The sequence below is a fragment of the Dermacentor variabilis genome, chromosome 10 (assembly GCF_050947875.1).
Source record: "Dermacentor variabilis isolate Ectoservices chromosome 10, ASM5094787v1, whole genome shotgun sequence".
Taxonomy (NCBI): domain Eukaryota; kingdom Metazoa; phylum Arthropoda; class Arachnida; order Ixodida; family Ixodidae; genus Dermacentor; species Dermacentor variabilis.
Window position 1 is genome coordinate 20,517,189 of NC_134577.1, and position 25,327 is coordinate 20,542,515.

Sequence of the window (25,327 nt, forward strand, 5' to 3'; positions counted from 1 at the left end):
CGCACGAGTAGCACATTTCCTTTCACTTATCTCTACGGCAAACGCACAGTTTTCGAGGGTCAAACGAAATGTCGTCTTATTGTTCGCTCGTGCGAGAATGTCGGCACCGCGCGGACATCAGCTTAGCGATGGATGCCACACTCAGGAGTCACGTTAAAAGGATTCCTAACATTACGAGCTTCGACCATGATGTCGACAAGTGTGCAACTCGAGAATCAGGCGACCTGTTTCAATCGGATGTTGGCACTCGGGCCAGCTCGGCACGCTTGGAGCCGCACCACCCACAGAGACCAGTCAGAGCACATGGTTGTCTTCAGTGAGCAACAGCGAGCGGGCTTGTTGCGGCACCCCGCAGCGGACGCGGTATCTACGCTACACAGCAGATGCGGCTACATGCAACTGTAGTGGCTAACTGAAGTGTGTTTATCTAATATTAGCTTTGTGTAACACAGGGCCGTAGTAAGTAGGCTGCTGAGCACAAGGATCGAATCCCGGCCACGGCAGCCCCATTTCGATGGGGGCGAAATGCGAAAACACCCGTGGTATTTAGATTTAGGTGCACGTTAAAGAACCCCAGGTGGTCGAAATTTCCGGAGTCCTCCACTACGGCGTGCCTCATAATCAGAAAGTGGTTTTGGCACGTAAAACGCCATAATTTTTATGGCTGTAGCAAGTGCTTGCATGCATCTGCTCCAGTTTGGCTGTGCTACGTAGTGTGGACTGGCTTTGTCCTGCACAGACCTCACCGACGAATAGTAGCCACTTCCAAATTGCAAATTTGGAAGTGTTATATTAGCTCATTACGAAGTGATATCTGCCAAGGTGTCTCATGAGGAGCTGCCGGGAGTGTGCGCGCACTGGCAGTCGTACGTGTAGTGTGACCTTAGGTTCAACAAGGTTTGAGGCTAGTTTAGGGTTCAAAACTAATCTAAATTTACGAGACCCGCCGGCTACGACACCGATAAGCAGGGCAGCCAAAGCATAATTTCCAAATGGGTGGTCGTGGCCAAGTGAGCCGATGACAGTCGGCTTCCGGAAGTACGTAATTCTTGTAGAAATTTGACACGCAGATTTTTGCTTACTTCAGCCTGTTTAGTAAACTGTGTCAATAAATATACACAGTAACAACAGAAACAAGCGCACTGAAAGAAACATGCTTCTTGATTGATGTAAACTATCGGCCAGTGGCAGTGCTCTATGGAAATCGGCCCACCGACGTTAAGGGGCAGCCACCGCTAGCCCAGAAACGCTAAGGAGAAGGCCTCTTTTTAAAGAAGAGTATTTGAGAGAAAGGTGATCATGCTTCGCTTGTGAGCCTCATGCACCGAGCACAAGTGCAAAATTTGTCTAAGGTGTTCACAGCAACATGCAGTATTCACGAAACATGTTTTAACGCGACAGCGTTAGGGAGTTCGTGTCGCAGAAAAGTCATCGTCGTCGGCCGTGAGTGAAAAATCCCGAAAGGCAATTCATAAATATTTTTCACGAAACACAAGGGGTGGATCACGGTTCCTTTAAGATTTTCATACTTTCAAGTGAAAAAGCTTTCTGAATCAGGCCCCTGTTGGAGTGGCCATGACTTTGTATGTATCTTATAAAACACCACAGTCACTTGTTAACATTTTTCTTTTTTTTAATACTGCCTTCAAAACATTGTGGCATTACTGAATCTCAACTAAGTTCTTGTTCACTTGTGGACAACAGCAACACCTTGTGCTCATTTGACAGCATTTGGAGATGGCTATTTTAAAACTTATGTGTGTTGTTTACAGGTTACAACTCAGTGGTGGTGAAGAACCATGTCATGGAGACTGTCAATCAGGTTCAGCAAGTCATGGACAGGATGAAACAGACCTGCTAAAAAGGGAATTCGCACCACTGCATCTTGAGGACCACAGTGTTTTTTGTAGATCCCCGTTTTTTGCAAATCCCCGTATGCAGTATTTGATATGCCTTATTTTTTTTTTTTCTGTACAGTTGTAATATTTTTTAACAATTATGACAAAACTGCGTGTTATGTTCGCTGATTTAGCATGTAGAGAAAGTTGTGCGCAGTCAAACCTTGTTGTTATAAAAACCTGTATGCATTGCAGTTTTCATATAATGATGCCACTTGTAATGAGTACCAGTTGTCATGGTAGACTTTCATTTACTGTGCCATGTATAGGATGTTTCTAAAACAAGTCCCACAATAGCGGAGTTCACTGTTACAATGAACAGTTTCTTTTTATTTGTTATTTTATAACTGGACTGCATTTTAATGAATTATTGGGTACAGTTGACTCAATATAAAGTGCTTCTTTGGTTATACTTTAATGAAGTCTCTGTTCTCTGACGCAACGAAAAACACAAGATCTAGCGTGGAACTTATAACAATGTCAACTGTTCATTCTGGCAGGGATCAAAAGTGTGCTATTTGCGAAAGCACCATGCTGAGTTGCTGTACTGCGTGTGGGATGAAGCAAGCATAGGGATTTTAATTTCAGGCAGTCACATTCAACATTACTGTCGCATTGTAAGTGTTGACCTTACCATATTCCGTTGTGTATCATTACTGCAGATCGGATTGAGAAGCAAGTAATACAGTAGAACCTTGTTGATATTGTTATGCGAACAAAGGACTAAGAACTGGAGGCTATTTACAAAGTATATTTACAAAGAATAACTACAGCGCTGGCCAGTTCAGCCGACAGCTCGTGAGCCAGAGAGCGTTCGTTCTCTTTGTTGGGACGCCCGTGTGCATCGTCCATGAGAAACACACAATATGCATGTATCATTATCCCCGGTGGCAGAAGCACCGTCCTGGTGCGTCTAAATATCAGGAGAGTAGTATAGTTTGAGGCGTGCGACATGCACAACGTCAGTGGAATTCAGAGCAGATGAGGCACTGGTACTGACTGGGGCGATTTAGTACGTAACTGGAGTCACGGCACGCAGCACTCAATATGGGCCTGTGTACCAAGATGGGAGTTTTTCTGACAGGCCAACGTGACTAGTCAGGACCACAGGAGTACCAGAGATCCAGGCGAAAAGTGGACGTATCTGTGTTCGCGATAGTACAAACGCCGTTGCTTCTCTTGGGAGGTCAGGAGGCGAGCGCGAGCAATTTCGCATGCTTGGGCGGCCCTGGTGATGGCGTCAAGTGCATACTCGCTGCATGCTCGAAAGATTTTTTTCGGGCGATGGACCCCTGGCAGCCTAGCCCCGGGCACCAACATCAATAACTGTTGGACAAGTAAAGTTCATTCCTATCCTATCCTATCCTGGTCTCTGCTGCGGTGGATGGAAGGGATGCGCCCAGTGGCAATGTGGGTTCTTGACCGAACAGCAGAAAGAACGGGGAACTGGCAGTGTCGTGACGTGAGGAATTGTATGCAAAAGTTACATAGGGTAGGGCAAGGTCCCAATCAGTATGGTCGGATGAGACATGCTTGCGAGACATACTTTGCAAGCATGTCTGTTAGGCTGTGATTCAGACGCTCCGTGAGACCATTCGTCTGTGGATGGTAAGACGTAGTCAGTTTGTGCTTAGTTGAGCAGAGAAACACACAATATGCATGTATCAATATGACCTGAAAAAAAGAAAGTGAGAAAGAACATAATAATTGAGTAAACATATGATCCGAAGTCACTAAAAAATTTGTCAGACTCGATTGTAAACGACACATAATGTGAAGCATTGCGCAAATCATTGTGCTACGAGACACCGATGTGTGCTAAGCAGGTGGTGCCAGGGTACCTCGAGATGCGCATTGTTGTTTTTGTGGTTTTGGCTAGGTTACGTTCACGCTTCTCGAATTTGGCCCGAGTTAGCAGCTTCTTTGAACAGAGCATTTTGGCGGGAAGTTCTGATTAGCCCACTCAGCGCGAATCGTTGTGGCATGAGTTGTCGACATGGCATCAAGCAGGTGGGGCGTGTTTGGCCTGACGCATTGTCGTTTTCTTATTGGGTAGCAACAAGAAATCGAAATGAAATTAAGCCAGTGAGCAACATCAGAGTGTGATGCTCACTTTGTCCAACCTGTAGCAGAGAACATGCGACATGTTTGGTTTATAGCCTTCCAAAAGTGTGCAGTACGCTTCTAATGGCACTATGCCATGCATGCTGGGACACAGACAGGTGAACGTGCTTATTGTAATAGGATTGGCCATGATAGCTGTGGATGTGGGGTGCAACCCACTAGGAAATTTGTTGGTACCTAAATAGGAAACTGAGTAAACACTGACTTTTTCACATGACACGTGCGGGCGGCTACTATGAGAAGGCTGCTGCGACAGGCAGCTACTGTTCTCGATGTCGTGCCTTTTCTTGTTTTTATTGGATGTAGCAGCCGGAAGCTGTATCGTACGATCGCAGTTTGGCGATATACTGAGCATTGGTGCCGAAAGGTAGTGTTTCTACTTTACCGGTAAAAAGAAAATTCACCGACGATTACGATACTCCCTGATGTGAAATTTGAGTGTAGCTCTATACGTGTTTTCATTTCGCAATATATTGGCAGGTGTAGACAGCCTGTCTCATGCGACATGTTGCAAATGAACCAAAGTGTGCCACAACTGCCTCGCTAATCGGGAGATCAAGAGAGGCAGTGCGTGTGTGGCGCGTGGGCATAATTCATAGCAGCCGCCACGGACAGACCTCCTCTCGTGCAGTGTTCTGTTTTCATACAGACAATGCATGCTACTCTGGTGCCATCTTGTAGAGCCACCGTCGCCACAAAGTCCATCTTGCGTGGCGCTGCGCTTCTCGTGTCACACTTTCACCATACCCTACTCCTCCGTTTTCCTCCTCGTGCTCTCTTCACTATCGCAGTCTTTCATTTCCCGCTGCGCTCTGCATTTGCATTCATCCTTCATCATGTAGGAATGGGCGCCTAAGAGCTCCACTCTAAAATAAGCGTGACTTTATTGGATCATGTCTTGTGTCCTCAATCGTGAACATTAGCGCTGAAAAATGACACGAAACGGGATCGTATCAACGAGGTTCTACTGTACTTTCTGCATACATTGCAAATGAAACCTTAACATTGTTATAGTAAATTGTTATATCTTTGTTTTTCTTGTCAAGCCCATTCTGCATGGGCCCAAATGCATATTTATTTATATTTCCGGTTTCTAGGCATCCATTTTTGTGACTTATTTGGTATGGCAAGTGCATTTCCATGACTTTATGACACTGCTCAGTTGTTCAGGGGGTCTTGTGTGTTTGAGACGAGGCAATGACATTCCTATTACATACTGCCATTATTGGAGTGCGTAATATGTCAGTAGATGAGGGGAGTTGCATGTTATATGAACTCTCTAAAGCTGTCACACTTGTTTTACTGAGCTTTTGTTCTCATTTTCTCTTTACTAATGTTAACAAACCCGCAGAAACGTAATTGTCGATAGATCATAGCCTAGTGCTCAAATGGACAGAAAGCCATGCTTCAGCTAATGGGAAATATTGCATGAAACTGTGCTAAAACTTTGAAAGGATGTAAACGAAGCTAGTTCAAGCTTCAAACTGGTCTGTGTTTTTCACGGGTCATAGTTGTGTGTGAAAAGACTTATCACTGCACTGTATGAGCATGTGAACAGAGAGTAATGGGTTGCCTTGTGAGGTGCATTCAGCAACACCTGGCTTCACTCCTATGAATTCACATATGCACCTTGACCAGCTTCATGCTAACTATAAATGGGGGGAGTGTGGGGTCAGCCCTCAAGCGAAGGAGTCATTATACTTAAGTAACACTCTTTGGAGATTATTATGATGAGGTATAGCTTGAGGGACATCCTTTGATACCAGTGACTTTTCAAGGAAGCACTCAGTGCCTAAATATGAAATAGAAGTTCAGAGATTGATTAGTGTCTTGATGTGCACAAATTGCTTCTGTTGATGCATGGCACCACCCTCTTTTAGGAGGAGTAAACGGAAAGCGTCAAGTTGATGTGCATCTGCGAATACAGTGGTCACTGTGTGCATTTAATATAAAAAGTTATAGCCTTGCTGTTACATTGATTGTTCAGGTTTTGAATGGTGGTTTAGTGATTGAATTTTTTTTACACTGTTTCATTAGTCAGAGGAACTGAATATGTTGACTAGCGCTTACGTACAGCCGCAAATGAGATCATTGAAGTACCTTTTGTCAGCAGTGGCTATATTGTAACTTGCTGTGTGTCATGCAAAACTTGCTGAGTGTCATGCAAAACTTGCTGACAGCAATTTGTGTGCAGCTACTGGAAAACTCTGGATGTTTTCATATGGTGTGTTGGGTGTTGTATGATGTGGTAAGACACTCCTATGATAGTAGCTATTTTGTGAGGGGTGCATGTAATATTTTTGCCGTCAAGTGTCAAAAAAAAAAAAAGAAAAGTTGCAGTTGTTCCTAACAGATTTTGTAAAGTGTAAAGTGATTGAGGTTGGCTTCTCGGCAGTGGAGTGGCCGTGGTTACATGCTTTGTTGCAGTGTTCGTTTTAAGGGGTGCCAGTATGTCATTGGAGTCCAAGCGTACATTTGGGATTGATTTAATCTACGTTCCACAAACTTCAGTTTTTTATTAAGGTGTGTCGGAATGACGATGTAGTGTTTATCTTTAGATGACGGGGATATGTCATCGTGAGTTGTTTTGAAGTAGCTGGCGGTAAGATTAGCTTATCGTTGTGTAAAATAATCTCGCATGGAATTGCTGACAATCCAATTTGTCACTTTGCTTCATGTTACACTTGTGGTTAAGCTTACTTGTGCTGGAGCATTAAGTCATCTGTGAAATTTTGCCCATTGCCACATAACATGTTATGCTTATCGCCTTGCTTCAAATCACTTTTGTTTAACAGGTAATGACAAGTGTTCTGTTTGATTAAGTTTTTTGGGTCAGCTTTTACTTTTACTTTGATTGCCATGGCAGATGTGGCTTGTATAACATGGGCTGCTATACTGGTGCATGTTTTTCATTAATTCTTCCAGTACAGAAAAATTTTAGCTGGCATTTTTGCACTTCACAGTATCACAAATGAGTTCTTGTAGGAAACTGTTCGATCCATTTCCATTCAGTGCAGTACTTAGTACTTGCCATTACTTTTGCATCTGTTCTTATGTTTTTAGGGATTCATCATGCATTAAGGATTGCTTTTTTGTTAGTTAGTGCAGCATTACCATCAAAAGTGGCATATCTACATTGTACAAGTTCATTATATTAACAACAGCCTTTTGACAGAAGTCCCGCCGAGACATTTTTGATGGCCTCTATTATTTGTACAGCTGCATTTCGCTAATCAGCAAGTACTATTTACTTTTTGCCTCTTCTCTTTTTATGAGGAGTGTCAGAACTTTTGGAGCTTAATCAAAATGAGTGAATGGGATTGTTGTGCCTTATATATAACTTTTGTAGCATCATGTCAAAAAACAGTGTAGTATAGATTCGTTATTGTCCTTGACTATTAAGGAAATGAAACGTTATGCACTGCATTTAATGTAGTTAAGCAATGTTTGCTGTGGTATGCAGCTATGAAATGGTGTATTTTACCCATTGTGTACAGTATAGTCCACTGTTAAAGGTAACCCGTAGCTGGAAATGAAGCCAGTGTAACTTGTGAACACCTCTTCTTTGTTACGGGAAAGAGATGGCTCACATGACACATTAGTCTAACATCTACACATTAAAAATAGTCTACATGGCTTCATGCCTTATTCCAGCGGTAGTTGGCAGCCATGTACTCGGTGTTTCCTTTAAAAAAAAAGTACCCTGCACTACGTGCTGCCTTCTTTATTGCGTGGCATACCCTTAGCTTTTGGGGGGGGGGGAGGTATTTGTCAAGCTATGTCCATTGAAAGCTTCCACATGTCATTTTTGTGAAATTTTCGGAACCTTATCCATTAAGCATTGTTTTTCTTCCAATGTATTTTGTAGCTGGTAATTCTTATAACTGTGACAAGCATTTTGGTTTAGAATGGACGTTAATGAGAACGTCTGAAACAGTTTTACACTGGTAGTTTACTCTTCTGAATCTGTACTTGCACTTCTTTGGTGTAGAAAGATTTTATTGGCAGAGGATATGAAAGTTAAACAAAACATGCTGTTGCGCTCGAACTATAGCACTGATGACAACAACATATGGACACTTAGTTCCACCGCATTTATGCATGCAAGAGTCTTTTCTTCTGCAGGGAAAGCTCACAGAAGTTCCTACTGCAAGGTTTAAGCTAAATTGAGCGTACAACCAGCTTTAACCAGATGCTGCCAAAGTCTGTGACATCATAAGGAACTGGTGCTGGAATTCTAATGTGTCGTCGCCGCTCGTCTGTCTTTCGTATCTGTTATCTTTATGGAACACCAAGCATTTCCTTACGGTAAGATTAACCAGTTTTGCAACGGCAACCAGCTTGGAAGAGTAGTCTACTAGCATAGTTTAATGTTGTTTATTAGTGTGTACTCCTGCATGCTTGCACATTTTTGGCTTTTGTTTCTCTCAAGTGAAGTGCCTGTGACAGAGTTGTATATATATTTTGCTAGCAAACGAAGTGTTTACATGTTTCCTACAACTTTTGAGGCTAACAGGTTCGTGTCAGATCGTTCACGTGCAAATGATGACTCTTCTCAGACCATGTATAAGAATGCACATGTCTGGAATTTGTAACAAAAAGTTTTTAAAAGAGCCCACGTGGTTTTAGTACATACTTCCTACACTCATACTAGTGCCGATCTCAAATGAGTTTGACTTAGGTCTAAGCTAAACATTTAATGATCTAACTGAGGTCGACCTCTTAAAGGGACACTAACGGCAAATATTAAGTCAAGCTAAAGTTTTAGATTAGGGCTCAAGAATCTCTAAGGCATCAACATTATTGCGAACAGAACCTTAATAATCGAAATGTTGAGGTAAATGCAGGACATGATTAGAGACTCCCACGGGACATTTAAGTACTTGCCCGATGACGAAAGCACTCCTCAGTTAAGAGGACGCTCTAGCTCGGGTGCTCCTATCTAAATACATGTAAAAGCAGAATTCGTTTTTCTCGGCAACCACTGGACCAAATTTGACGAGGTTTGTTGCATTTAAAAGAAAAACTTAAAATCTAGTGACTGTTGGTTTCGAATTCTTGAGTTAGGTCGTCAATTCTTTATTAAAAATTTGCAAAAATCAAAAATTTTTGAAAACGAAACTATCAAGTTTACAACTCTGTAACTCAACAACGAAAAATGATAATACAATTCTGTGAATTGCACCTAATAGTACATCTAAAGTGGACAAAACTGATATGTTACACAGACTGTACAAAAATTTAGTATTATGAAAGTACAGCTTTTGCAAGACCCTTGTAAACAACGTAACAAATTCACATAAGATGTAAAATGACACATCGAATCTGTCCGCTTTCAATGATCTAATGGTTACCATCTTGATGCAGAGCTATTAATTTGTAAACTTGGTGATTCTATTTTTTTTTTCAAACTTTCAAATATTTGAAAATACTTACAACAAAATTCAGGCCCTAAAACGAAATTCCGCTTCCAACAGTAACTAAAATTTAACTTTCTCAAATGCAACAAATTTCATTAAAATCGGTCCAGGGAGTATCTCAGAAAAACATTCTTATGTTTTACATGTATTTGAATAGGCAGCATCGGAGTTGGGGCCAAGCAAAAGCTTCCTCTTAAATTGTCACTAGTACTCAAGCACTTGTTGCAAAAAACGTAATTGTATTGTATTTATTGTATTATAAGATGAAATAAAATAGTTCTTGTCCCGTTCTATTTCATTTTTAGAAAAAGGAACACTTTTTAATTACCCTCGACAATGACGCTGGGCGGCGAAAGGCTTCGTCTTCGCTCGACTCTGAGCCGCCCACGCTTTCACGTTTCAGCAGTTTTGTTATTGCATTGCGCTGTGCTGGTTTTGCTGGCTCGCGAAACTCGCACAACCTGTCAGTAGCAGAGAATTCAACTTCCATGTCATGTCGCGGGATGCCCCAACGGTCTATGCCACTTGACCAAAAAGCAGCTGCAGTGGCGAATCCACTGCTATGTCTTGACTTGGTGCCGTCGTCTCTCGTGCGCCGTTTTACTCACCGACAGCAGCAAAGGGGGGTGACGGCGTAAGCAACGTCGCCACACTCCCAGTTAGGTGGCGAGAGATTTTAATTTCGAAAAAGCTATTCGGACCCTTCAGATGCAATTCTCTCGTAAACTAATTCCTTTCTTGGCACTAAACAAGTGTTGCGAGATTTCTGGAATGGTATTTCAACAGACCGCATTTAGTGTCCCTTTAAAGTTGTTCCGAGAATACCTGTAATGTTCCCACAGCGTTCTATAGACAAGTCAATCCTGAGCTACGTTAAGCGAAATGTTTATTGCAAAGCCTTATTATGAGTACACATTTTGCTGTTTTACTCGTTCACTTTGCATTTATTGTTGTCCTTTTGCCATGGTGGCTACACTGCATACCTTCTGGGCATGCATCGCAGTTCGCTTCCAAGCTACAACTCGATCCGGTTGGAGACAATGCAAAAGTGCAGTTTGCACTTAGATCTCACTGTTCAATTAAGAACATCAGGCGGTCTCATTGATTATGCAGGCCTTTACTGCAGCTTGCCTCAGTCTGTTTCAGACAAATAAAAACAAATCAGTTATTAAATCTATGGTGTATTTCACAAAACCTCCTGAGGCCAGGTAAAGCCAGAAGTGCCTTTTTCAGCAGTACTCAGAAGCCATGAGGTTTTCTATTCACAAGTTCACTGAGCAGTTCGTTTAATGAGCATTAGATGTGGCCATGTGATCGAGAGGTTTCAGTAAGTTCCTTGAGCACTTTGAACAAAAGTTGTTAGTGTCTTTCTACGGCATGCTACTAGAATGGTGAATAAAGAATAGTTTGTGCTGATAATCTGTTTAAGTACAAGCAGCAGGCTTCCCAATGGTGTCACGTTCGCTTCACCACACAGCACCTAAGCATATAGTGTTTGTGCCTTGTGCAGCTTGTGCAAAGATATCTAATGCCCTGTATAGCGTGCAGTGTATTGATGTTTTATTACCGGTAGTATTAACCCCTTGTACATTTATAGCTGCTTGAGCTGTTTACTGTCGAGCCAACCAAGTAGGGAAGGTTTTCATTGTGCAGCCGGTTATTTGTAGCCAGCTGGAGGCATGTATGCTACCTAATATGCCTATTTCTTGTGGAAGTTCCCGTGTCCAATTCTATGGTATATTGCATTGCCTGTTGTTTGTGCAAGCAAGTACTGTTGCCAGTAACCCTAGCCCGTTTTAAAAGGCCTTTTTTGCTCCTCCTACAGAGGGCACTAAAGATTTCTTGTGGGGTGCACTGAATGTGCTAGTATATGCATCTTCTTTCCAAGGCATTCAGTTTTTTCCTCTGACAGCTCGTGTTTCTTAAAGCTAAGCTGCTATATATGTCTTCACTGTTTGGGTTAGGTCTGACGGCAACAGTACATGTTTTTATAGTGTGATTGTGTCATGCACATGTGTGTAATATATAAGGGTATGTAAACTGAATATGCCTTCTTGTGGCACCTTGTGCTGCACTTCAAGGTGCCCAGTCTTTCTCATGACTTCATTGCAAATGTATCTTGTTTTCACCAAGTCTCTTCAATATTGAGACTGCTGTTACATGCATTTCGATGCTAAGGCCTTTGCAGCCTTGTGCTGTTTCATGATGAAGTTTGGCAACGGACACGATTTTGTTTTGACTATCTTCTCACATGGTGACTGTGTTTTGTCGCACCTTGTTGTTTCATTACTTCTCCTGTTGTTACTGTTGAATTTATTAATTCATTCATTACTCATTCACCTACCAGTGGTGTCGCACAGGTGGCATCAGTGTTCACTGGAAAGTATTGCTGTCAAACTTACTGAGCTTAGTCTTGGCATTCAAAGCTCTCTTGCAATCTGGATTTCCTTTTGCTATCATTGATTGGTTTCTCAATGCGCGGCTTAGGCCCTGTAGCAGATTTTCTTCTTTTTTCTTTTTTTCAGCATTAGCCTACCTTCATAAGTTAAGCACTAATGTTTGTTAAGCATTAAGAAGTGTTAATATTAGACCTGTGCAGATTGCAATGACCTGTGGGTGAAAAAATTTACCTAGGCAGCGCTGTAGAGGCTGCTTAGTTCATTTATGTCAATCGCGAAGCATTGTTAGGGTTGTGTGATTGCTTTTTCGTGTGCCACATAGTGACCTGAGAATGTTATCCGCCCCTGTTGAGACAAAGATTTCAAATGGCACAGACCAGAAATGCAAGTCTGCTAATTGGGTTAGGTAAAGCTGTGCTAGTGTGTGAGCATTTTAACATTGCTCTTGCAACTTAAAAGCCCATTGTAAAAGTTCTCATTGAAGCTGCTGTCTCTTTCATCTCTATTCTAAGGACTGTATCAAGCTTAACATGGCATGTGCAACAGCTGAAATACTTTTGCAGTCACTAGTGAGCAAGATGAATGTGAAAACCAAGGAGCTTGATTGCAGTCACATGACACTTTTATCGAAATAACAAAGCTGAGGCAAAGGAAAAAAAAAAACTTTTTTTTTACTCATACGTGAAATATAGAGGGCAGTAAAGTAAGTTAACTTTCCCGGTAGTGGTGAAGGGAAAAGGAATGGAAGAAGAATCAAAATTTCAACTCACCGGTGGGGGGTAGGGGCAATGTTGCAACACGTTTTTTGTTCCTTTTTGTGGATGTACCTTGGAAACAATGGGAGTATGGCTGTGTGTCGGGCATGTTGATAAATGTACTTGGAAAGCATTTTAGTGCAAGCAGACAAGGACAAAAGGAGTACATGTCTAACTTCAACCAAATTGAAGTTGGCACACTGCAGGGGCTTTCACCCTCTTGCACTTGTCTACAGACACCATAGTGCATTAACTTCAATTTCGTTGAAGTTAGACAAGCCTCCCTCTTGTCCTTGTCTACTTGCGTTAAAATGCTTTTCAAGTAATAGTGGAAGTTTTTGTCGTTGGGGGAAAGTTCTATGCCTTTTAGCATGAGCGCATCTACGAGAACTTGTGAAAGAAACAAGGAAGAGTTAAACAGGGGTGTTACACATGGCCCTTGTGGTTAGAGTTTCTTACATATCTTGAATCATCACATGATGGGCTAGCTGCAGCATTGGGCTTCAACATACGAGCCCGTTTTTTAGTTTTAGTGACCACATGGTATCATCTGCTTCAGACAGCATTGAATGCTGACATTTAGTTTGGTTGTTTTTTAGATGAACTTTAGTCATTGTCATCACAAATGGTATGCTAGATGCCATGTTCTTCCTGTTGTTCAATACTGTCATCTGCCACTTGTTAACATGACTACGTACGTGCATATGCATATATGCACACGCACACACATTTTCGTGTAACTAAATGCTTCTTTTTTATATTGAGATACCATTTTTCTTGTTTATAACTAGCAGCTTCTTCTAGACATACAGATGTCATTTTTGTCAGTGTGTTATGCAAAGGTGTAGTACGGTGTTTTTTTTTCTTTCTTCTTTTTTCCCCAATGGTCTCGCAGCTATGATTTCATGTTGTACATTATGTTTAGGTATAAGCTATGTACTTCCATTGCATACTGACTCTTTTTTTTGTATTCTTCGGTCAGTCTGGTTATTTAAAGTGTGCCTTTGCTTTGGACCGAATTATCGCTTTCTTCTGTTCATTGGGGTTAATGGTGTACTTAACTGTGAGAGATGGTTTGTTAGAAATTAAGTGATTACTTTCTTTCTTTCTTATTCTAGATGGAGGATATTTAATGTACTATTGGTCTCTTTTTACACATAATATATTATGTCAGTCAACGTATACTGAGCAGTTTTGGCAGTTTAGACCTGTGCTGCTTTGTATCTTGTGGTGAAAGGATGGCTGATAATGTGGGATTATATTATTTTCACCAGTGCATTGTGCACACCCATTCAAAAGATTGTTTCATTTTTTTTTTAATAAAGCGATGTGCACTGCATGACTGTTATTTGTATCGTCACTTGCTTTTATGACTTGCGCGAGAATACTTTGATGTCGGAGTAATTGTAGCTTGCCAAAAGGCACGCACAATTTGTAGAGCTTGTTAAATATCAGAACCCACAGCGGTGGCTTAGCGGCTATGGTGTTGCGCTGCCAAGCACGAGGTCACGGTATCAAATCCCAGGCGCCGCGGCCGTATTTCGATGTGGGCGAAATACGAGAATGCCCCTGTCCTGTACATTGGGGCCACGTTAAAGAACCTCTGGCGGTCAAAATTAATCCGGTGTCCCCCATTACAGCATGCCTCATAATCAAATTGATTTTGGCACATAAAGCTCTAGAATTAATTCATCCATTGAATATAAAAAAGCATGTTCAAGTACATGAGGCCCCTAAATTTTGGGAAGCTATTAAGGATCCTTGCAGCTGCACTTGAAATATGCATTTCTCAAAATAAACTATTCTAAATAAAATATGCTTCCTACGAGGTCTGCTACAAATACTGGGAATGTGGTTGCAAACAGTTGCAGCAGCCTGTTCCTCTATGCTTCCATGTTGGCATCCTCTGCATACTGTTAACAAGAATGTTCACAGTGTTAGTATGAAAAGAGACTAGCGAATTCTATTTCGTTCTTGTTGAACTGGGTTTTCAGTTATGGAAAAGAAACAGCATTAGGCTTAAGAGAAATAAAGCTAAGTATGAGCACACTGCGCTTCAAGAAAACAGTAATGATGGTTTGCTTTTGTAATTGGTTATGCAGCACAACTTTTAACAGGTGGCATCTGAGAACTCTATTAATTTCTGGGACGGCTGTGTAGTTTACAGACGTAAGTACATTGGGTGTCCACTGACCAGGAGGTTGCAACGAAAATAGTAACACACTAAATGGAAATTTTGGAGCAACCTGCGCAATAGTGGAGATATAATGTTCAATAAAAAATGTGCAGGAAATAAATTTGTTGCTAACGGCTATACAATGCCTGGGGAGAGAGAGAGCTGAGAAATGATGAGACGCTGAGCAATGGGCTCAAGCTATGAAATCGCATATATACGCTGACTGATTAATGGAAATGCAGTGTTAAAGAAACAAGGCAAACAGCTTAATAGCATTGTACCGGTGTTCAACTTCTGCTACCTTTGCCATTTATTAAAAAATAAATGTTAAGTCAAACACAAGTTGTGTAAGTAGGAATATTTGTACTTTGCATGCTAGAAAAGGCCTTGTTGGTGTTTGTTGCTGCACATTTTAGTTGAGAGAGAGACGAAACCTTAAAAAGTAAAATAACATGTTTTGGGGGGGGATTGGCACTGTTTGATATTTTGTTGGATTGATATAGATTAACATCAAGCTTTTATTAATGGTCTTTGGGATGATTTTTCACATCCTCTCAAAAAGATGTGAAAAATCTGTATTCACTTCCGTCATTTTATTTTCTTTCTGATGTGGCCGTAAACATTCCTGCACAAAGTTCTGGCTACCTTTATTTGTGTTTCACAGGAATGCACTCCTGGTATCACTACAAATAGTTCAGGCTAAATTGCTGCGATGTAATATCTGAATTTAGAATAATGTTCTGTGCCAGTCTTCACTCTCTCCCTCTTTTCGAACTTCGTTATATCGAAACTATTTTAAATAAGGCGCGCATTATCGTATAATAAAAACCGCGAAGTCACAGTTTTCAGTCATAATATTGTTAGAAGCAATATTTGCCGTAATTTCGATTGGCTGCATACGTTTATACGTGTAAATTTGACATGCGAGTAACAAAGGCCTGGTTTCTGAAACGTTCGCCGCTGGTCTCTCGGCGCCTGTGGGGCGGCTACTAGTGTTCTTTATGCGCGGCTTTTAAGATTCTGATGCGACTGACCATTAAAAACCTGCTGCATGAGCGGGAAACCATTGCCAGACCCGTTTCCTTTTCTCCTCTCCACTAGTGGAGGTCGCGAGCGCCCCGTGCGGCTGGCGGAACCACTGAGCATTACCTCGTGTGGTTTCCGAGATCATGTGTGTGCTCCAATCTCGAAGGCCATTTACCTCAATCAGCTCAGCGTATATGCATTATAGGCGACAGCTATTCCAGAGCCAGGCAACCAACCTTTAAAAAGCACAACCAAAGGATGGTGCCGAACATGGTTCCGCAGGCATATAGTAAAGGAGGCAATGGACCAACTTGCTACACCGAAATATCGGAAGCCATGGATGTCCTGATGCACGTAGCGTGCTTCATGCGTTATGAAGCAAGAAAAAAAAAAAACTTCACAATCACTTTAGTGCAGCGTTTGAGCTATTGTGTAACGTAGCATTCTTTCTACATTTATTCAGACTTGATGCTACCTGCATATCCACGCCCTAGATAGTAAAAACACATCTCAGAGGCTATGCTTTTACAATAGAGAGAGAGACCAATTTACGTCATAAGAACTGTGTTTTAAATAGCCGTAAAGTTTCCAGGAAATCTGAGGCAACGTGAACATCACATCTACTAGCTTTAACATCAAATTAGTAGCGTAGAAAAAAATCGGCGCAAATAGTAAGCTAGAACGTTTGTGTAGCTTTTTTGTTGTTGTTATTTATTGGTTGAATTTTTCTAAACGTAGCGCTCAATCTTGGTTCGGCTGGCCACACTGGAGCGAGCAAAGTCAGCCAACGACCAATGGCCAATCGTAAAAGTCCTATTTAAACTGTGTCTTGGGAAGGAGTCCGTTCATACTAGTTTTATAGCTGTCAATGCGTGCCCGTGAATAATTTGTGCCCTGATTCGACCCGACTGTTGCGTCCACTACCAAAATGGCTGCACAACTGGGAGGGCTAAGGATTGGCGCCAGCGTTGACATTCAACGCACTGACGGTGAGGCTTCGCCTTGGGCGGACGTTTTCATTGAACCTAACCCTAAGGTGATGCGAGCCAGCGCTGGGCTCGCCGCGAAGAAAAAGAAGACACGCAAGAGGCTGACCCGCTTTCTGAGCGATGCTCATTTTGTTTATACCACAGGGGAATGGTCTCGGCAAGTTCGTGGGGTTTCACTGTTATATTAAGCGCAGGCGCGGTGTATGTGTACGCGGTCTGCATGCGAGGGCTGGCTGTCGCTTGGCGGTTTGCTCGATAACTGCCCAGGACCTCCCATCTTTTTTTTTTTTTTTCTTTTTTTTGAGGGAGCGGGTTTTTGTGCCAGCGGCAGTAACCACCAAACAGCATGCCTCGCGTAATTCCTAAGGTATCGTGAGACCGTTTTTGCTACAACTATGCAAAGTGCACCGAGCAAATGCTTCACTGCGTAATGCGTCGGCTGCTATGCGGTGAAACAATGACTGTTTGCACAACGAAAAAAAAAAAAAAAATTGCTCGCGCGCATTGCAGCATGCTACGAGGCAGGCTGTCGTTTCGTTCGCGCTACCGTGAAAGCGACACCGTAACTGACCGTAGCGGAATCAAGAACGTGTCGTCGGAAAGCGCGGGCTAAGATGCCGTGGCGGTTATCTGCCTCGAAAAGCGCAACCGTCGACCACTGCCCAGGCATGCACCACTGCTTTCATTGAACGCCGTCGCTGTCGCATCATCCCGTAGTTCCGGAGAACCGGAAGAAATAAAAGGGAATCGACCAAGCACGTAAACCAATTAGGGAGTGTGGGATGTCTGCTTTCGCTGTGGTCTCTCTCCGCTTCGACTCCGATCCCACGGCCCCTCCTCACCCGTCAAGGCCATGCCATGCCTATAGACATTCACGGTCGTTTAACTCGTTTAAATGCTGTCCCTCTGACTGGCTTGCTCTGGCGCGGCGCGTTTATCTTTACCGAGGTTTAGTTTTGTCCGTTTAACGTTAAGTTTCGGCGCTCTCTGCTGTGTCGCTTGGTAATGCTTCCCTGCAGGAGTTCCTGTTTCATCGATCTGGTTTCTTTTTCTGTTGACCAGGTTCTCTTTTTGCTTTCTCGCGTTTTGTTTCGTCGCCCACATATTGCGAAGCCGGGTTGCCTCCTTTTCAATGTATAATCTCTGGGTCACATCGAGCAGCGTCGTCGGTGTCTGCGTCGAGGTGATTCGACTTCTGCCGGAGTCGTTGCGATATTCTCCTTGTATACCAGCCACGAAGGGTGCCGCTTCATGAGGAAAGACTTAGCTGGGACCGGTGCGAAACTAGAAACGAGTCTTTTCTAACCCCTGGCCGTAGAATGAACTGCCGCGGGAAAGAGAATACGCTGACAAAAAAAAAAAAAAAAGGAAATAAGCTGCGGGCTGGTCTGTTTTCCGCGAGGCGCGATTCTCGGCCGCACAGCAATTTGGGCATCGCGCGCACCGCTGTAGTCCTCTCCTAGCCAGCGTTCTTGCGTTTTACGCTCGCCCACTGACCTGCGAGTGTGTGATGTCGGTGGTCGCTATCCGCATGTCCCGCTTTGTTTACTCGGTTTCCGTTTAGCGGGATGGCGGTCGTGCTGGGCCGCAGGTTTGTTGCTACGTCTCGCTCGCCCGTGTTGTTCGTTTGTTTTCTTTTTATTTTTCTGTTTTTTTTGTCGCTCATCGCAGCCTTTCCCCAGTTCGCTTGTGTGACAGGACCCGTCACCTCGGTCACGACGTTCCAGTGCTGAATGCCTTCGTCCGCTTGACATTTTCAGCTGTCTCTTCGCTCGGTCTCCTGGTTACCACGCTTGTCTCGTGTGCAACACGTCGTCGAGGCTTCAGCCCTGTCGCATCGCCTATCTCGCTGTGTTGCCGTTCTGTGTTTATTTTACGCTGTGCTCAGATGGCACCACATCCTTGGTAATCCTCCCCCCCCCACCCCACACGACGGTTCGCGGGCGCTCGTTGCACCTTACTCTGAACCGTTGCACCGTTACTCTGGCGTCGTTCAAAGAACATGTTCCGCGTATGTGTATGCTTTATTATGCAGGAAAACTGAACACGAGGCATGTGCCCCCCCCCCCCTCGTTTCCGAGTAGACATCGGTTCACAATAGAGGCAGTAACAAATTTGACAATATGGCGGAATTCGACAATGTCCAGAATAAAGTAGCAATAACTTGATTTGGGCGAGTTGATTCATCTTGAGTAAAACTTGAAGCAGCGCGAGGAAGACGGAAGACAACAATCGAAAACACAGCGACAGCGCTCGTCCTGTTGTCTCCCCCGAAAACTATCCTGGTAACGCCACTGGTCACGTGGGAATGGTGTTATGTCGTTTTTACGCCCTGTCTGACGTAAAAAGTCCACCATGAAGTCCTCTCGCTTCGTTGCTGACGCATTACTACACGTTGTGCAACTTAATCTAGATTAAACAAATTAGCGGTTTCCACCCAGTTTCTTGACGCCAGCTCCAGTTTAACTGTACTGCGCGGTTTTAATGGCAGACGAGCGATCTCCGCTAGCAGACGACGCGACAGGCGTTTAGAGCTCTCCGTCCGGAAGAGATTGAGCGTGTTCAAAATAGAAAGCTGGAAAAATAAAATAAAGCTGCGAGAAGCTGTGCACGGCTTAAACTCTGCTGCAGCTGGAACAGCGGCATGCGCCGCTTTTTAAAAAAGGAGGGTGAGGTCACTGGCGCGCTTAGTCACAGTTCAACGGCTTTTCGCGCATCACCGCGCAATGAAGCAAAAAGAAGTGTATGCCATCGCTAAGAGAACGCGTGTTGGTCCGGTTTCCCGTCTACGGCATTTGTGATGCCGAGTGTTTTTCAGAAGCTGTCGTCGCTTCGCCTTAAGCGTATAGTTTCGTTGTTCACAGCACGGGGAGTGTTTGTACCTTTTCGGTCGTAGGCTGTTTATTTTTGCCGTCCAAGTATTTTTGCCGCATGCAAGGAGTGCACTCTTTATCGGTAACCCTCTCGTCGTACATCATTGTAGCTTCCATTTAGCGATCGTTCCGAGCATTTGTTTAGCAGCGAGCTCGTGGCATCCTTCATAGTTCGGTCTATAGTTTCGTACAAATATTACTACAGCGGCAAAGCACGACGGTTCATTGACTGTTAGTGCACGAATTTGGGTAAACCTCTGGCCGTCAAGGGGCCTTGTGACATTCCGAATTAAGTCCAAGAAAATATTGCGTTACACGTGGCTTCAATTAGCAATGCTGGTCTACGTGCATACTCTACCTTCTGCGGTTGACGAATAGGATTGATTCGAAGTATAGAAAGTAAAGTGTGCATAATAATATAGTGAAAAGACAGAGGCATAAAAAAAAAGCGCACCGCGCTTTTAACGAGCGGCGTTATTGTACCCATCGCTTTATTCCTACGCGAATTCGTCAAATTTTGCTGTCATGAAGTCATCGTGTCGATGACGCCAGGACCATTATTTCGTCGCGTGGTAATTTCTTTAAAAAAGTGCGCGGTAGTTTCTGAATACAGAACGGCCTGTCACCTCAGCCTATCATTCTGAGGACAGCTTCCTAATTATACCGGCTGCTAAAGACTTCGCGCATCAGTAGCCGGCACTCTTATTGCTCAGTCATCTTCCACTAGCGCGACAATGGACGCCGTTAATTGGCTCGTTGAACGTCGTCTGATCAGCCATGTCTCGTAGTCACGCTCGCGTATCCTCGCCTGCCGTCATGTGCTGAAGCGTTCTCTCGTTGCATGATACTTCGGTCAGAAGTGGATCGCTGTGCGAAGTTGCGACACTGTGATAAAACGCTGGTGTCATCAGACCACAGCATACACGGTGACTCGTATTCGATAAATTGACCCACGCGGTTTTTGTTGAGCACGGTGTCATCCACCTCCCGGTGACGTCGAAACGTACGCGTACCTCTGTCTCCGAAGCTCTGTAATGCTTGAATGTGGCATGCCAGTTACACCTGTGACACCTCGACTCTTGCTTCTTTCGTAGAAACGTCACTTCGCACGTTCGGTGGGGAATTGTGTTCGGATCTGCGACGCCTTCCGTGCAAGAAGTGCGGCATATCTTGCCTCATTAAAAGTACGAGGCTTAGTGTGACATCGAATTGCATGGATCATGCCTGTATCTGTCGTTTATGTGACGCACTATTTTGGGGTCGCGCATGCGACAAATCTAGTATCCTTGGTAGCGTTGCTTACTATGGGGGGGGGGGGGGGAAGCGGAGTTCCTGTAACGAAGGGACTAATTTCAAGTACTGAACGATGGGCGAGTTTGTATTCCGTGCTCACGATGACTAGCGCGATAACTAAGGGACTAGAAAAACTGTTTGCCAGTCTCCGCTCTTTTCGTGTTCCTTTGCCGTCCCTTGTAAAAACTTCGCGTCACACGGTGCCCTTCCCGTCGACTGTGTCCTTACACTGCGCCACGAAAGAAAGCTAGCCTGGCATCACCCGCGTGGTGTCGCGTGGCGTCACGTGACTGGGATATTGCGGCTCTGTAAATAACGCATATTGACAAACACCTCCGACTGCGGGAGTCCCGAAAAAAGTACTTAGACTTTCCCATTTAAATAGGCGCATGATTGTACTTCCGTGCCTTATTTCTGCCGACTTCGCAGACCATTTGTCACCTTTATTTCTGTTGCTGACTACAACTCGTAATAACCTGTCATATTGCATTTTGCAGCGTGGTTCCTGCTCCAGAAGGTGTGGTATCTAGCGTATCACCAATGACGTCACGAGAGGGACAGGAATAGTAACGAATACTGAACGCGGGTGCTTCACATACCTACCGCTCTCTCTCTCTCTCTTCATAACTTACCCACTCTGTAATGTTTACCGTTCGAAAGTACGTGGATGGTAGGCGACCACTGCTTTAGTTAGGTTTTACATAATCCGTATTTCGATGCAGCCGCAATGCGGGCAATGCCGGATTAAGAAATTTTGGAGCCAAGGGCTAAATTTGCTTCGGGGCCTCATTGACCATGATCACGTCGATGGGTTAAGATGCGAAATATTTACTGTTCCAAGTTGCGCCCGCTGTTTTCAAGCTTATCAGATAAAGGGTTACACGCCTGTGAACGTACGCAGACTTCTTGCATCTTGGTGCAATCTTTACATGTCTGCTTTCAGAAAATGTTCCGTTATCTAACGGTTATTGTCTAACCAGCACGTGAAACCAGCTCAGGAAAAAGAACAGTGTTGTAAGGGAAAACATTTTTAATTATACATGAAAAGTCTAAATTGTTCTGCATGTGTGACCTACAATTTGGGCGAATACTAGAAAGCACATGTACCAAGAGATGTGACCTCGTCTCTTATTAGGCGATACCAGAAAGTCATGGCAGGTAGCAGGCGGTAACCTCGTCGCACCACATTGTTTGCGTGTACTTCGGCTACTACGAGGTACTTTTCTGGAATTCTTGGGGTAGAAAACGCCCTCGACGACGCTTCACGCCTTTTGTGCAACCGCGATTTCCGATAGGACCGTGGTGAGGGACTGTTTAAAATTAAGTGCCCATCAAGGAAACATTTGTCACGGAGCCCCCTGGACGTCGGCGGCGGGGGAGGGGGGGCGCTGCAGCCCCCCTTAGCCCATAGGTTAATACAGTCTGCGGCTTTAGCACAAATAATGCTCGGCTAGATGTTATTGGCGGCGTATCACTGGCTTGTGACGCCATGTGTATGGGGTACCTTCGTAAGCAGACTACAGCGCTCCTCACTTTTGTTCTATCAAGGGTATTTTGTTGCACAAATTCAGACGGCGATGGCTTGTACTGCTCTTACTACGCTAACCGTTAAGCGACGCTACGCGCGAACACGTGTACAGAAACAAGACTACGCGAGCGCCGTTATAAACCGTTATCTCACGTTTATATACAACAGCCGGGCTGATTTTTACGATTTAGCTATTTTTTTAAATTTAATTTCCACCGGAGATTCGCCCAGGAAGTCTGGTCGGTGTTGCCTATCGGTATAGCCAAAGCATGAATAATACGTCCGTTACCTACAAGTGTTTGGGCGCCTTTACGCTTGGCACTATGGAGTGGACTGGGGGAGAGTTCTAACGGTGGTGTTTGCAGTCGTCCGTTTTAAGAATCGCTGCAGTAGTCCTCTGCGTGGCACGATCGCGAGTGAAAAAAAAGCCTTCGAGGCTTTCGGGCCCGAATAGACTGCGCCACGGCCGCCAGGAACCGAAGCACTTAGTACCAGTTCCGTCACCGTTAGTCAGCCGTCACCACGTGTCTTTTTTTCTTCCTTTCCATTTTTCTGACTCCTCTGAAGAAGGGGGGTGGGGGACAGCGATTGGCGAACGTTAGAGTCGCTGCTCCTCCCGAACGCTTCTCGTCGACATAAAGTAGGTAATTTTGGCTCCCCCACAAGGAGTTGCTTTTTCCGTCATGCCTATCAAGGAGCTACCCCCCCCCCCCTCCTTCCACCCGCCTCCCCTTTCGACAAGTGTGGCTCGGAGTCGGTTCTCGGGGGCGGGGGGGAGATGCAGATGCACAGACCGCGTGTTTCCGTTTGGCAGCTAAGGCGCGCAAGGGCGACCGGTGCTCTGTCTCTCTGCATGAGCTGTCTTTCGCGGCTGGCCCAGCGTTGGTCCAATGTTGGCCGCGCACCGTGTGGGCAGACTCTGGCCTGCACCGGAGAGAGGAGGGTTTCGCGGGTTGCCTCCCCCTCCCCGCTTCTTACAGAATAGAATGCACGGGTGCTCGCGTGCGTCCCACACGTCGTCGCCGTTAGCGCGCGCGCGCGCCTTGTCTCCTTATTTGGAGACGTCGCTCTCCGCCGCCGCCACGGTTTGTGTGCGCCCTTCGAAAAGAAGGGGGAGGGGGGGGTCCGTCCGTCTTCTCCCTGCCTGGCACCGCCCGGTCACTGCGCCTTGTTCTTGAGGCCTCGTAACTGTCCTCGGTCGCCAATACGGTGCACTACTTTATTGCAGCTGCGAGGTGACGAGGAAGCACTGACCGTATAGGGATCAGCGGAAAATACGCAGGCTTCTGTTTACTTTTTTTTTAACAACGAAGCTGTACATTGGGGGGGGGGGTAATATCCGGAGTTTCATGGCGTCTGTGTGCAGAAACTGTGATGTGGGCCGATCCTGGTGACCGTGCAGAAAAGGTCCAAGCGTAATGGCATATGCGTAATGCGTATGCGTAATGGCTCGGGGATCGCAGTGCGCCCTTTAACTACCCTTGTCATGCCTGGGACCCAAAGAGGTCCCAAGGACAAGGGTAACATCCGATGTTTCTTCTACATGTTTTGTACAGCTTTTCAAAATGGGCTGTTAAATTTTTCCGGCGCCAACCACTGCTCGCGCGTTCGTCGTCGTCTTGTCTTCCCACCGCTGGCTCCGTTGCCGCTCATCACTCTAGCGTAGAATTGCACTTTTCTGTCGTCGTAATGAGGAGGCCGCGTTTAGGGGGTATGAGCCATATTGCATAAGAGGCTATCAGTCGTTCATTCTCTTGCGTGACGGACGCATTCAATAAAAGAGGTGATAAGCGAGTGTGTGTGTGTGTGTGCGTGCCTATATCGTCACGATGACCGCAGATCAGGACAATAAATATGTTCGTACCCTTGTTCTAAATTCTGTGTCACCTTTGTGTCGTGCACTAAGCTGGTCATCCACCTTCACATATTAGATTGGCTCGTTTCTTTTCTTTTTTCTTTTTCGAACAGTTTTATTTGTAGCTCGCTTTATGTAGGTCCTCGGCGGGAGGTTGTCCATACTGTCGGGCACATATTAACCTTGTAGCGTAATGGAGAAACGAGGTCTCCAGCCGTTTCATTGCGTGTAGACTCCTCAAGCGTCACTGTTTCAGCGAACGGAAGACTCCTTTCCGTAGGCACGCCACATGCTAATAGCGGGGAACAAGCACGCTATATGTACTGGCTTGTTTCGGTGCGTCGTGCATGTTTTTAGCATTTGCTTGGCAAGCGTTGTAGCAGCCATGAGCAGAAGGCGCAATCGCTGGAAACTACAATGTCAGGTAAATGTTGAGGAAATGGAATCGCAGCCGTGAAACGAATGGCTCAAACGTATGCGAAGGTTGTGGGTTTGGTCCCCACCTGCGGCAAGTTTTTTTTTTTTTTTTTTCATCCACTTTCATTTCCATTAATTTATCATTTCTTTATTTCAATTATTAACCACAAGTAATTCCCCTATGTTGTCCTTGGAGTCAGTTTGTTCGCTTCTTATGACTAATCAAACGCCTCAAAGCATACAGAATTAACCCAAAAGGGCCTCGCTCGAACAGTTTTCTCCAATGCAAGTGCATCTGCTGTTCTATGCTTCTAATATACACCGCGCTTTTGTTTGCCGAAAAAATGCCGTTGAGAAACTTAAGCGGCTACCCTCTGCGATCGCGCAGCGCCTGCCAACCCTGGCTTGCGCTCGGTTTTGCGCGCCGGCTTCCGTAACGGTGCACCGATTTGCCGAGGCGCGAGCTCTTCCTCATCGGCGCCCGCTTCTCGTCTCGTTCCCTTCCTCGCTTTATCGGTTCTTCGTGTACGCTCTTGGCTTGGCTGCTCGTCACCTCCCCGGCGTGCCTTCCTTC

The 25,327-nt window shown here is 44.7% G+C and overlaps 2 protein-coding genes across 11 annotated transcripts in view; both read left to right on the forward strand.

The window, feature by feature from the left end:
• Positions 1-13,935, forward strand: part of LOC142560094 (dystrophin-like) — a 47,979-nt gene extending 34,044 nt beyond the window's left edge. For all 3 annotated transcript variants that reach the window (XM_075671908.1, XM_075671909.1, XM_075671906.1), the window contains one exon: positions 1,773-13,935. In XM_075671908.1, coding sequence (XP_075528023.1) covers positions 1,773-1,861 — 89 coding nt within the window. In that variant the 3' untranslated portion in view covers positions 1,862-13,935. The remainder of the gene's footprint in view (positions 1-1,772) is intronic.
• Positions 13,936-16,562: 2,627 nt separating this feature from the next.
• Positions 16,563-25,327, forward strand: part of LOC142560092 (kinesin-like protein KIF2A) — a 47,823-nt gene continuing 39,058 nt past the window's right edge. For 6 of the 8 annotated variants that reach the window (XM_075671897.1, XM_075671899.1, XM_075671902.1 and 3 more), the window contains exon 1: positions 16,563-16,787. In XM_075671897.1, coding sequence (XP_075528012.1) covers positions 16,727-16,787 — 61 coding nt within the window. In that variant the 5' untranslated portion in view covers positions 16,563-16,726. The remainder of the gene's footprint in view (positions 16,788-25,327) is intronic. The other 2 variants (XM_075671904.1, XM_075671905.1) reach the window with 1 other exon arrangement.